This window comes from Nuphar pumila, chromosome 12, assembly GCF_984573655.1.
Source record: "Nuphar pumila chromosome 12, dmNupPumi1.hap1.1, whole genome shotgun sequence".
Classification (NCBI taxonomy): domain Eukaryota; kingdom Viridiplantae; phylum Streptophyta; class Magnoliopsida; order Nymphaeales; family Nymphaeaceae; genus Nuphar; species Nuphar pumila.
Window position 1 is genome coordinate 2001294 of NC_143260.1, and position 14517 is coordinate 2015810.

Sequence of the window (14517 nt, forward strand, 5' to 3'; positions counted from 1 at the left end):
ACAACTTGTTCATCAGAGGTTTTGTACCATCCTATCTTCTCTCTTGAAAGAACCAAAGAATAAAGGGTTACATCAGCTCTTATTTTATGTGACAACCTATTAAATATGCTTTGCTCTTTTAAACCAAATCGAGCATCTTGCTTGTGAAGGCGATCATCTCTTTTTATGTGATTTTCTTTTAATCAGAGTATATTGTTGCACTACGAGGTTACCATAAACCTCCAGTCCAATCATCATCGTACTAACATGTCGTGCATGTCTGATAGTACCACTATGATGAGAAAGATATTGGTTTCTCAAAAAAAAAAAAATTCAGGCAATATTTGAAAATTTCAATATCTAGGTCATTCCGGATACAAAAAAAGACCTGGCGTATGTACCACTGAAGGCTATGTAGTCGAGGTCTTTTTGTTATGTTGGTTTGAAGAGAAAACTCAGTTGCGAATATGCAAATGCAAAATACTTGTTTTGCTTTTTAAGACATCGAAGAATCTGAGATTGAAATCTCTCATGTGAAATCTATAAAAAATCAAGTTTCGGCGAGGATGCACAAATCTGCGCCTCTAAATACATACTAGCATAATTTAAAGCATGTAAGAGTATGCAAAAACTGTGTACTTTATAAAAATTATATATGTATATAGAATACATATATATTAAAGTATAAGCCTGTGCACATTACAGCGCGATGACAAGATAAATGGCGTAATGTAGGGTTCAATGCGTAAAACCACACATCGAGCTAAATAAATTGTATAAGCGAGGCCCGATGTACAAAATTGTATATTGGGCTAAGTAAATTGCATAAAGCAGAAGCCTATGCATATTATAGCGCGACGAGAAAGTAAATAACATAAAATAGGACCCGATGTGTGAAACCACACATCGAGCTAAATAAATTACAGAAAGCTGGAGCATGTGCACATTATAGCACGATGACAAAGTAAATAACGTAATTTAAAATGGACAAGAACGCAAAACTGCGTCCTTGAGTTAAAAACATATATATATATATCTTTATAATGTAAATATAATACGTATAAGTTAAAAGTATTTTGACATTGTTCTCGTATGCAACTTTTCCCTACCTTGGAGATGGTTCGAATCTTTGACGATTCCGAGCGTAGGTTATAATATTGTCCGTGCTTTCGTAACTGTGTCAGATATATGGAGTCTTGATCATTGTGTCAAAATGGTGCACTACAAATGATTTTTATCATATTGTGTTAAGTTTTTAGATTTTGACGAAAGTGGCGATGATCGCGTTGCAGCGGTCGAACTTGAACCCATTTCGAACCAACTCGATCGAGCCGGGCTTTGTGGAACCGAGTCAAACTCGGTGCACTTGATCCGACCCGAGGGAGCTGGACCGAAACAGGCTAAGCTTGGTTTGACTTGACTCAAGACAACAGCAATAGCAGTAGCTGTTGTTGCTCAGGTACAACAAGAGGACAGGGGGTAAGGGTCTGGTCGAGCCACAACCCATCCCAAACCGGGACAGGACCGAGCCTGACTTGGTCCTCCAACAGGGGGAAAGAGGAGAGGCCAACGACCAAGTCACTGCCTGAGGCGGTGGCTGCCGCGACCTGCTGACAGAACAGGAAAAAAAAAGGAGAGAGCTGGCGCAGGTCCGAAGGCCCCTACTCATCACTAGTGGTGCGACAGAGAGGCAAAAAAAAAGGGGAGGTACCACGAAAGCGCGAGTGCCACCGTGATCTCCATGGTTGTGGTTGTTGTGGCTCCTTGGACAACCACAAAAGGAGGAAAAAAAAGAGCGGGGGAGGTGCGGTAGGGAAAAAGGGGGTGGCAGGGGAGTGGCCTCAGCCAACCCCTTCCGTCTGTCCCACTATAACAGTAGGAGCTGAAATCGAGAAGGAAGAGGGTGCTGGGCACCCCTTCTCCCGGCAAGCCAAAGCTAGTGAAGGAGCAAGAAGGGGGAGAAGACTCACTTGAGGTCACGACGCCGACATAGCAGCTCTGGCGTGGCTCGCCAGAAGATGGGCAGGGAGAGAGGGAGGAGAGAGTCGGTGTGAGGGGCCTCCTGTTGGTCCCAATGGAGAAGAAGAGGGGAAACCACCAATGGTGGTTTCCGGGAACCACCGTAGGAGAGAGAGAGAGAGAGAGAGAGAGAGAGAGAGAGAGAGAGAGAGAGAGGGTCGGGGGAAAAGAGGGAGATGGGAAGATAAGATCGGGGAGAGAGAGAGAGAGACAAGGGGAGAGAGGCGGGGCGGGAGGGGCGTCGGGCCTGGCGATCCCAACGAGGGGGAGAAATGGGAGTGAGTTGAGGGGTGAGAGGGTTACGCAGAGAGAGAGGCGGGGTGTCGGGCCTCGTTTTCTTTATTTCTAAAAAGAGGCCCCCCTGTGTGGGGTTTAAATAAAGTAACGGGGGGGGGATGTCGACTAGTTAGTCGACATCCGACCCGGATCTGGTCGGATCCAACCTGGATCCAATCCATTTTTTTTGAAAAACCCTTATAAATTTATGGAGTTTACAAGAAATAACAGTAATTTTGTCTAATATTATATGTATGATGATGTTTTAGTAGGTCTAACATTATTGAAGAATATGGATACATCTTAGAAAGCAAGCCATTGCTTGCTCTGAAGCTATGTAACACGGACTCTTCTAATAGGGCACCGCACCAACGCCTAGGTGGGTGCGACACTTGGACACAACTTCCTTTGTGTTAGGTGAAGTCAACCACACTGAGGTCCATTTCTATCCAAAAGTAGATTCAGTTAACCCTAATCAAATCCATTTTTATCTATATTATATATATAAATGCACACACATACATATAGTGTTAACTTAAAACTATATATATATATATATATATATATATATATATATATATATATATATATATATACCCTCCCCGCACCCCTGTACCCAAGCTTTTTTAAAGTGCCGCATCCGCACCCGCACTTATGTGACAGCTCTGAAGAGATAGACATGCTTTTATGATCTGGCTGTTACACTCTATTCTCAATACATAGGGTAACTGCTGAAATTCAGTTTGGTCCTTGTTCTTGTCATTTATCAGGCAATCAGCAGGGATCAACCTTGGCAAATGAACTGCAGGAGCAAGAAACCATTTTGAGGCAATGCATTGCACAGCTTCAGAGTACTGAAGTGACCAGGGCAACTCTAGTTTCTCAGTTAAAGGAAGCACTACAAGAACAGGTCAACTTAGACCATTATTCTCAATCATCTCTTCCAAAATCTTGAAGTTAGGTAGATTAGTTTTGTCAGTTCCAGTACAAACTATTTTTATATGTATTTTGCATATATGTTTTCCAGGAATCCAAACTGGAGCACATTCGAACCCAATTGCAGGTGAGTGTTGAATTTCCTGTTTCTCCTTCTATACTGGAAGGGTTTGGAAGTCATGAAATATCTGGGGTTCTGGATGAATGGCAGGAATATGCTTTTTTGTGATCTGTGTGTAGCAATGGTGACTTTGAGTAGATCTTAGCTACAATAACTCCAATGTTTATAATGCTAAGAAGCATTTCCAGTTGAACTTTTGAAATGAGTTCCAGTTCTGTGCATCATATTAGATAAAGGCATTTCACCTAACATATGCCTCATACTTTCATGTTCCTGATCATGTGCTTAGAGAGTTGAATTTTCCTGGTTGGTAGAGATGATAGTGTCTTGTTTCTGGGTCTTGCTTATATATGATCGGTCTGCTTCTACATCCAAAACAGCGCAATTATTTATGGTGCCTGTTGACATACACTGATGCCTTCTCCATTCCCTTTATCATCTATTTTATGCAACAATATTTTCAATCTGAAAATTTAATTGAACATCTTGGACTTGAATTGATTTATCATGTTTGGATTTGGAATACCAATTTCATCATGTCTTAAGTACTTCTACAAAGCTTAGGAAAATAAGGCTAGTTTTATCATGTAATAGAATGCATTACTTAGGAGAAGCCAAGTCAGAATTTTAGTGATAATTGTCAGATAGTGAACAATAGTATATAGTATAGATTGGGTGCATCCATGTGATAGGTGAACAAAAGAAAAAAATCTCCTTATTGCTTATATAAATCTGATCGTCAAAACCAATAACATGAGTTAAAAACTTAAAAGAGTAACAACCTTGATGGTCCCTACCCTACAAGTATACTGTCACGGTGACATGCCCAAATGGCCTCATGTCACGGATGACATGTGTGGACTAGAAATCCAACACATTTTAATACATGGCGCGATCGTGATACAGTCTAAAGTGTGTTGGGCTCCGTGTCTCATGTTAGTAGTGGGAGTCGAGAGAAAGCGAGAGAGTAAAAAGCAAATGACGTGGAGAGAGATAAAGAGAGAATAAGTAAAAAAGGTATGCATGTCATATTGTTTTCTTATTTTTGTTATCATTCACTTCATTAGAGAGAGACACTCATGTATTACAAAAATGCCCTTGTAAGTGGGCTATGTAAAATATTTTTATTTTTATAAATACTTAATAAGAAAAGAATGAAAGAAGAAAAGAACACTTACCTTGCTTGCTTTCTTTTGTTGCTCGGTCGCTTTGCTCCCTAACTCTTTTGCTTGCTTTCTTTGCTGTGTATACCTAAAAAAGGGAATGTGTGACTAGCTTTGTGTGTAACGACCTCAACTCATACCTCTTGAAAATGCAGATTTTTTTTTTAAAACCAGTGCGGAAAACTTCCCAGAGACTCGGGGTCCTCACAGTTCCAATTCCAACTGGATGACCAATCACCACAAAGGAACTTACAATCATCATTCATAAGAACCAAAATAACCTCTTTATTTATGAATCAAGAATCAATTTCAGAGACAATGTTTTGCTCAACAGAAAGTAACAAAACAACTGACTGAAACAAAAGAACTAAAAGAAACAGTATAACTAAAAGACAAAAAAAAAGAGTCACTCTATCCACTAGTGAAGCTGTTAAGAATCAAGTGTGACCCTCGTTCCCTCCCAGTAGCTGCCGACTTCACTGATCATCTGTTCTTGTGAAAAACCAATAAAGTAGGGTGTAAGAATCGAAATCCTAAGCACAACTACTTCTTAGTGAAACAGGAGAGACAAAGAGTTAAGATAAAATATCATGCAATATTCTGAGGGAAATGCAACATGACATTTTATAGCATTTAAATTTTTTTATGCAACAATTATAAGTGCTAAGTATGCAAAAACATTAAAGCAGTAGCAAATAACAAAACTTCAACATACAATAAGAAATAAACATTACACACTCACCATCATGTAATGATTATGAGAACAATTAAAATATGCATGATCTAATGCATAACAAGAAAATGCATGATTTTTGTGCAATGCATGAATCCTTTTGTTCTCTTTTATTTAAGTTTTCTTTTTTCTATATGCATGCCTTATTAAATGCATACAACTTTAAGTTCATCTTTTTAATTATCATTGCTCGCGGATACACCAAACGGGTATAATCTCCGAGGTCAAGTTAGGTTTCTAGGATAACTTAACACACAATTTGTATTTTATTACTGGGTTTCAAACTTAGCCCTCGACCGAATCACCTTCAGAACATTAGACCTCCACATTTAATGTCGGGGACACAAGAGACACCCCACACCCACAAGTGCCACTTTTTTGGTACAAAAAACAACAGCTGTGTCGAACACACAACCCCCAGGTCAAGTGACAGACTCTTCCTAAAACCGTGGCCAGGAGAAAGAACCTCAATATCAGGTTCATGGGACAAAATAAGCCCACAGAGTTTTTGTATCCTCACAGTCTCCCCAAGACCGGATCTCTAAGATCCCCATTCTCTAGATGGGAGATCCCAGAATGCGTATTACATTGTTCTTAATTATTATATTTTATTAAAAGTCAATTCTGTTAGAATTGTATTTGTCTTGGATATGGATCCAATATGGGATCCATATCCATACGTATGCTCCCCCCCATATGGGCGGTGGCATACTTGTAAATCTTGTAATGTTTTCATGTATTTTGTTTAGAGGAGGAAGATCCTATATATACATAATTAAAGAGGGACACAAATATAACGTGCCCTACTTTTCTCTCTCCTTTTGGCGTCTCCCTCCTCTCTTCCTTTCATCTCTTCTCTTTTATTACTTTGATTTTCAGATTGAAGACTGTTCTCCAAAGCTTGAAGGTGCTCTATCTTGAAGACTTATTCAGATTCTTACATGGTATCAGAGCGGAACGTCACTTGGTAATCCAAATTCCCAAATCTGTCTTCTCTACCCTAACCCTAAAGTCGTTATTTCTGCCGCCATTTTTTTTTACCTCCCTCGTTCGTAATACTCTGCCTGCGTCAATATAAACACAGAAATACCCTAACCCTTTTTTTTCTTTTTTCTGTCCACGTCAAAATATACTGTCTGTGTCTATTCTGATTGTTATTCTCTTGTGTTCTGTGTTCATCTTGGTGATTTTCTTTCATGTATACTGGTTTTTGATATGTGACCTCTTGCTAGAATCTCTGCCCTCCTTCCTGCATGCTGTTTTCCTGCGTGCTATCTCTTTTTCGATTGCTTTTCTCTATTTCACGTCAAATGGTGCTTCTTTAATCTTACATTCCAGCATTATATCAGCACAACCATGTCTGCTCTCTCTTCGAGTTTCCTCTCCCAACTCATCTCCCAAAAGTTAACCCATTCCAACTATTTGACGTGGAAACGTCAAATAGTCCCTTTCATTAAAAGTCATTGTCTATATGGTCACATTGATGGCTCTACTCCAGTCCCGCCTGAATCGATTTTGTGTGAAACAAAGGATGCTACTAGTTCGGTGACTGCTACAGATAATATCCCTAATCCGGCATATGCCGTATGGATGGCACATGATCAGGCTTTAGTTGCTTATATTACTTCTACTCTCTCTGAAGAAGTGCTTGCAGGTATAGATGATGATATCTCAGCTTTTCAATTATGGAATATGCTTGCAAATACATACTCTCAAGTTTCAGAAGCTAGATATCTCCAATTGAAGCGTCAATTTCAAAGCATCAATAGAGGCTCCAGATCTGTACTTGAGTATCTCTATGAGATTAAAAATGTCAGCGATCAACTTGCCATTATTGGTCATCCTATTTCAGACAAGGATAAAGTTCAGCAGGCCCTCAGTGGACTAGGGTCAGAATTTGATATATTTTGCACTGCTCTAGAGGTTCTTCCTACTTTAGCCTCTTTTGAAGACCTAAAGGCAAAATTGATCCAGCATGAGGCTAGTAGAGTTCACAGGCATGATGCTTCCCTTTCTACTTCACCTAGTGTTTTAGTTACTTCTACACATGGTATGTCAGGACAGCGTGCACATACTTGGGCTCACACATCCGGCCAAGGAAAGGGTATTCTTCCTACTCCTCAGGGCAGTACTCCTGTTAACATGCCAAAGCGTATCCCTACATGTTTCTATTGCAACAAGAGAGGACATGTTAAATCTGAATGTTGGCACAATCCTCAGAACAAAGCCAAGGGAGGTCGACGTGATCACAGGCCCACCCCCTCTACCACTTCTAGATAGTCTTCCTTCTCCTTCACGCCCGATGCACAACAACTCCTAATGACAGCTATGTCCAACCTGAATCTCAAGCAAAATGATGATGGTGTCTGGTATGTGGATTCTGGTGCTGCCGCTCATGTGACAGATGATGCAGGTAAACTCTCTAGTGCTTCTCCATATTTAGCAAAAGGTTCTGTAGTTACAGGTGATGGCACTCATCACAAAATTACTCACATTGGAAATGCATATGTTTCTTTGCCGCATACTTCTCTTCCTTTACACAATGTTTTAGTTGTCCCAAATGTCAAGAAAAACATTATTTCAGTATCTAAACTCATTGATGACTCTTCCTCATCAGTTGAATTCACTCCTTCCTCTGTTTTTGTCAAGGATCCTCTCACCAAGACGATATTCGCTAAAGGAACTCGTGAAGGCAACATGTACGTCCTCAAAGAAGCTCCTCCAGTGTCCAAGTCCAGTCCACCTGTTTCCTTTCCTATTAGTCCGAATGAAGTCAATTTGACTCAAATTGATATGCCCTCTGTTTGGCATAATCGATTAGGCCATTGTAGTCATTCTTTTATTTCTAGTCTTGTTATGGATGGAGTGTTGCACAAATCCAGTTTGAGTCCTGTTAATAAGTCAGGCATGTGCTCAAGTTGTCAACTTTGTAAGAGTCATGCCCTCCCTTTTAATTCCATCAATAAAAGAGCTTCTAAATTGTTTGAGACGATTTACTCTGATGTTTGGGGACCAACTCCTGTCTCATCTTCTTCCGGCAGTAGATACTATGTCATTTTTGTTGATTCTTTTTCTCGCTATACATGGATACACTTCATAAAACACAAGTCTGAAGTGTTCCATCTGTTCACTCAATTTCATGCCCTCATTCAAAACAAATTTTCATCAAACATAGTGCATTTTCAATGTGATGGTGGTGGTGAATATTTATCATCTGAATTTACTGAATACTTGCTAAATCATGGCATCACTAGACATATATCTTGTCCACACACACCACAGCAAAATGGCATTGCAGAACGCAAGCACCGGCATATTGTAGAGACTGCCTTAAGCATGCTCCATGACACTGATCTCCCTATGACTCTATGGACTGAGGCATTTCACACGGCTGTTTATGTTATAAATCGATTGCCTTTAGCTCTTCTCGCAGGGAAATCTCCTTTCTTCTTTTTGAATCATGAGCATCCTAAGTATGATGAGCTTCGGGTTTTTGGATGCATTTGTTATGTTCATGTTGATTCCAGCCTCCGGAACAAACTTCAAGCTCGGGCTGTTATGTGTCAGTTTGTGGGCTATGCAGATCACTATCGAGGCTATAGGTGCTATAATCCCCTAACAGGTCGTATACATATTTCAAGACATGTTGTTTTTGATGAACTCAGGTTGAAGTTTCACACTTCTTCTAAGGCTCTTCATGATTCAGCGTCCAGACTGTATGATCCATGGTTATGTGCTGATATCTTAGGCGATGGGATTCAACCGACCACCTTCCCAGCCCCTTATGACAGTACTCACATTGAAGCAAATATGTCTGATGCCCAAATGGATGATCCTCCTTTAGACAGGTTTTCTGGCTTGGTTTATTCTCGTCGCACTCCTGCCTCTACTACTGATTCTGCCATTGTTCCTTTCCATCCACGAAGGTCCACTCGAGTGAGGCATCCCATGGATAAATGGGTAAGCTATGACACTTTCACTTTGGATTTTCAGCTTTTTATGACCAGTTTGCATAAACAGACTGAACCAAAGTGTTATTCTCAAGCCTCTAAAAATTCCCGTTGGATTGAAGCTATGAATGAAGAAATGGAAGCCTTGAATGAATGTCAAACATGGGAAGTCGTTCCACGGCCAAGGGATAAGAATGTTGTTGGGTCTAAATGGGTTTATAAAATCAAATATAAACCAGATGGCAGTATTGATAGGTATAAAGCTCGACTTGTGGCTAGAGGTTTCACTCAACAACATGGCGAAGATTATGATGAGACTTTCAGCCCTGTTGTTAAGATGAGTACCATTCGAGTTATTCTTTCTCTTGCAGTTACTCTTGGATGGCCATTACATCAACTTGATGTCAAAAATGCATTTCATGGTTTCCTCAAAAAGGACGTTTACATGGAACAACCTCCAGGATATGCTACTAATGATTCTAATTTATGGGTATGCAAGTTGCACAAGTCATTATATGGATTAAAACAGGCTTCTCGTTCATGGTTTGAAAGGTTCTCCCTTCACATTCAAGAAGCTGGTTTTCAGAAGAGTGCCCTTGATCATTCTCTATTTATCTATCACAAAGGAGGGATCACTACTTGGTTATTGATATATGTGGATGACATAGTTCTCACGGGTAATACTTCCTCTCACATCGTTCAAGTCAAAGAGGTGTTAGAACAACACTTCAAAATGAAGGATCTCGAGGACCTCAGATACTTCTTGGGTGTTGAATTAGACTGATGACTCTCTCACTCTTTCCCAACACAAGTATGCCCTTGATATTCTCACCTCCTCTGGTATGACTGATTGTAAGCCCATTAACATGCCCAACATTTTGCATGCAAAGTTGAACGTTTCAGATGGCAGTCCTGCATATCCTGATCCGACCTTTTATCGCAGTATTGTTGGGAAACTTCAATATCTGACATTCACTCGGCCCGACATTGTATATGCTGTCAATCAAGTTTCCCAATTTATGCATGCTCCCACAGACACTCATATGGAAGCTGTCAAGCGTATCTTACGTTATCTCAAGGGGACTATTGGCGATGGACTTACTTATAAACGCATGTCTCCTACTGTGGATGGTCATATTATCTCTACTTACACTGATGCTGATTGGGGAGGCGACCTTGATGAACGCCGATCTGTTTCTGGCTATTGTGTCTTTCTCAATTCTAACCTTGTCTGTTGGAGTAGTCGCAGACAACGCGCCATTGAAAATCCAGCACAGAAGCTGAATATAGGGCCATGGCTGCTGGCACTGCTGATGCTACTTGGCTTCGTCACCTCCTTGGGGAATTATCTCTTCCTATTGCTCAGTCTTCCGTGTTGGTTGACAATCAGAGTGCCATTAAAATTTCATTCAATCCCATACTTCACAGTCGTACCAAGCATATTGAGATTGATCAACATTTCATTCGTCAGAAAATAGAAGATGAGGAAATCTCCCCTGCACATATACATACTTCTGAGCAAGTTGCTGATCTTTTCACCAAAGGACTCACTGGATCACAGTTTTGGCATTTGAAGAACAAGTTGGGCATGATGAAAACTCATGCACAACTTGAGGGGGGATGTTAGAATTGTATTTGTCTTGGATATGGATCCAATATGGGATCCATATCCATACGTATGCTCCCCCCCCATATGGGCGGTGGCATACTTGTAAATCTTGTAATGTTTTCATGTATTTTGTTTAGAGGAGGAAGATCCTATATATACATAATTAAAGAGGGACACAGATATAACGTGCCCTACTTTTCTCTCTCCTTTTGGCGTCTCCCTCCTCTCTTCCTTTCATCTCTTCTCTTTTATTACTTTGATTTTCAGATTGAAGACTGTTCTCCAAAGCTTGAAGGTGCTCTATCTTGAAGACTTATTCAGATTCTTACAAATTCCAGAGTTACCAGTCGAGGAAGCGAGAGCGGGAGCGGGAAGCGAGACACTTTAAAAAATTTAGGAAGCGGGGAAGCATGGGACCACTTAGAAGAAAATTCCGAACCGTCTCGGAAGCGACCTAGGAAGCGAACCGGAAGCATAAAAAATGGGGAAGCGTGGGAGAAGCGCGCTTCCCATAAATGGGAAGTGTGCTTCCCAAAAAAGGGGATGCTTTCCCTCACGCTTCGGAAGCACGACGTTTCGCGCTTCGGGGAAGCGCGTTTCGCCTTTTGCCTAGGCGCTTCCGGTAACTCTGGTCAATTCTTTAAGTTTTGCAACACCATATGCAAAAGTAAATGTAAAAACTTGCATTCCACTCCTGCGAGGATCCTTACGGGACTCTAGTACGTGGGGACAATAAGAACAGTGTAGTAGTGTGCAATACCAACCTGTGTGGTTTAAGTGATATAATTAAATATATATAAAAAACAGCTAAGCTCACGACTCTCCAAGCCGATGATGGCCCATTTAGGCCATCGATGCATCACACGCCAAAACCAAAGCAGTAACAAAGAGTCTCATATCACATATGCACATACACACATGCAATGCCTTATCGAGTATGCAAATAGACTATTCATCAGCATGTGCTTTCTAAAGGTATATGCATCTTTGCTATCTGGAATCATGCATTAACATACATGTATTCTAGCCAAACATACTCCCATGAGTGTGTGTGCAAGTGAATGAACCCATCCATTATGAATGTTCATGTTAAATGAAGCATCAAACATCTAGCATTTGCATGATAACATATTTTGCATGATTTATTGCATAATCATAACACTGCTCCTGTCAAATTAAAATTTGCATATAGTGAGTTTGCATTCCACCTGCCTAACCAAGCAATTCATCATAAGATTGAGCTATTGGTCGGGTGTGTCACCTGGACCGAATGGCCTGTTGGCCGGCTAACCAAACCAATCCAACTCACATGAGCACACACAATTTGCAATTACAACAAAAATAAGATTTGGATTTACATGTATACATCTGTATACTAATAAAACCTTTTTTTTTTAACATGTGAAAAACACTGAAAAATATCTATATAACACACTGGATTCGAAAATCCGCTGTTCCGCCATGGATTTCCATCAAGCGTCTGCATGGAAATCCATCTCTACCCAATCCCTCAACCATTTCACATAGAAGAACCCATACCTTTGATGAAAAACACGAAGGGAAAAACACAGGGATGCCGATGGCGAGGGACAGATCAATCAGGCGTTGTCGGAGTGTCTAAAAATCAAAATAACAATGAAGATTATTCAGAGAATTAATATAATCCTTATGATGAAGACTATTCAAGTGACACAACTAGTGCACATGATACAACTCAGGGGCCATTTTCTGAAGTATCTTTAACATGCCTTTAAACTCATCTAATCGAAGACTGCTTCATTGTTCTCAATCAACTCAACTTTTTCCTTTAGATAACCCTAAACTTGCCAGTTCGTGCACAAGACAAGGTGTCACGCACTAGCAGCTCGTGCAAGACACGCAGAGCCCCCTTGGTTTCTTCGAAAAGGGGTATCAAGTGAAAATAAGTGTTTTCTCTGGTTATGGGTCATGGATCTGAAGATCCAGACCCGTGACACCCACTTCTTCATTAATGACATTATGTAATATTGATTATTGTAAAAAGGGTATTCTAGTACCCTAATTTTGTTTGTAATCACATGTTAACATAAAGGAATACACAACAGCCGACCCATACACAGTAGGGTATCGGTTTTTCCCAAACCTCTCTCTCCCTTTCTCTATCTCTCTCTGTTTCGCAGCTCTCTCGCGTGGAACGATCTGCAGGTTGCAAATCTAACATGGTATCAGAGCCACACTTCAGTTGAAACTGGGATCGATCCAAAAAGGTACGTCTGAAGATCTTTTTCTCCTCTATTTCCTCTTCTAAAGTCTGAAAATCCAAAAAGGTACGTCTGTTCTTGCTTTTTTTTTGGAATCACGACTGACCTAGTCAGAATCATTCTTTTCATCCCACATCTGTTTCTCGTTTCCTTCTGGAATCACGACTGACCCAGTCAGTCTCAGTCTGTTTCTCGTCTCTTTCTGGAATCACGACTGACCCAGTCAGTTTTTTTTTTTTGGGTTCACGACTGACCCAGGCAACTCAGATTTTTCTGGTTTATGGGGCTCACGACTGACCCAACTAACTCAGATTTTTTTGGGGTTCACGTCTCATTCATCCTTTTCTTTTCTCACTCAGCCAACTCATTTTTTTTGGGTTCACGTCTCATTCATTCCTTACTTTTCTCCCTACAGTTTCCTTTTCTCTTACTTCGGTGGTGGCCGAACCTTGGTTTCTCCACTGTTTTCTTTTTGTCTCTTGAGTGACTCAGCCTAGATTTCCTCATTCAGCCACTAACAAGCCGATACATTAGGAATACATATTCACATTGATATTTTTTTTGGATTTTCATATTCGATATTCCATTTCACATACAAATCAGAAATCTGATTGACATTCAATTTCTGTTTCATATCAGCAATCTGAATTAGTTCCTGAAAAAAAAAAGAGTTACAAAAACTGCAGGTGTAAGCAGATTGTGCTGAATACATTCTTAATTATGTGAAACATGAATTCTCTTCCTAGCTAGTCAGTTCTTTCTTCAAGTTTCCTCAACCAACTTGTGTCTGAAAAATTAAATAATGGTAACTTCTTGACTTGGAAGAGGCAAATCATACCTTTCATTAGGAGTCAGGATCTTTCTGGACATCTGGATGGATCTATTCCAGTTCCTCCTGAGTTCATATCACAAGAAGAAAGGGACAACAAAGGGGAATCTACTACCGTATATGTTAGAAATCCTGAATTTGTGGCTTTGATGAAAAGAGACCAAGCGTTTGTTGCTTATATTACATCAACACTGTCACAAGAGGTTCTTGTAGCCATTCCATATGACTGCACTGCCATGCAACTTTGGAACAGACTTGTTCAGACATACTCACAGGTTTCTCATGCCAGGATTATGTTTCTTGAAAGAGAATTTCAAATGTTAAGGATTCCATGACCATCATGGAATATTTGAACAAAATGAAGGTTATCACAGATCAGTTAGCAGTTGTTGGAAGTACAGTTTCTGATAAAGATTTGGTACAACAAACCCTTAGTGGATTGGGACACGACTATCATATGATTGTCAGTTCTCTGTTATGTTTACCTGAGCTGCCCAACTTTGAAGATCTGCGCGGAAAATTGTTACAATATGAGATGAATCTAAAGGGATTTTCTGAAGAATCATCTATGCATGCTGGGGCACAAGAAGTTCTTGCTACAGGGGTTACTTAAGCCCGAGGACGAGGAAACTATGATATCAAGGGAAAAGGAGCACAAGGAA

At 40.3% G+C, this 14517-nt stretch overlaps 1 protein-coding gene across 3 annotated transcripts in view; it reads left to right on the forward strand.

The window, feature by feature from the left end:
* The window catches only part of LOC149819614 (uncharacterized), a 107245-nt gene that overhangs the window by 29486 nt on the left and 63242 nt on the right, over window positions 1–14517 (forward strand). For all 3 annotated transcript variants that reach the window (XM_089982842.1, XM_089982844.1, XM_089982843.1), the window contains 2 exons: window positions 3045–3184; window positions 3302–3337. In XM_089982842.1, the coding sequence (XP_089838968.1) occupies window positions 3045–3184; window positions 3302–3337 (176 nt within the window). The remainder of the gene's footprint in view (window positions 1–3044; window positions 3185–3301; window positions 3338–14517) is intronic.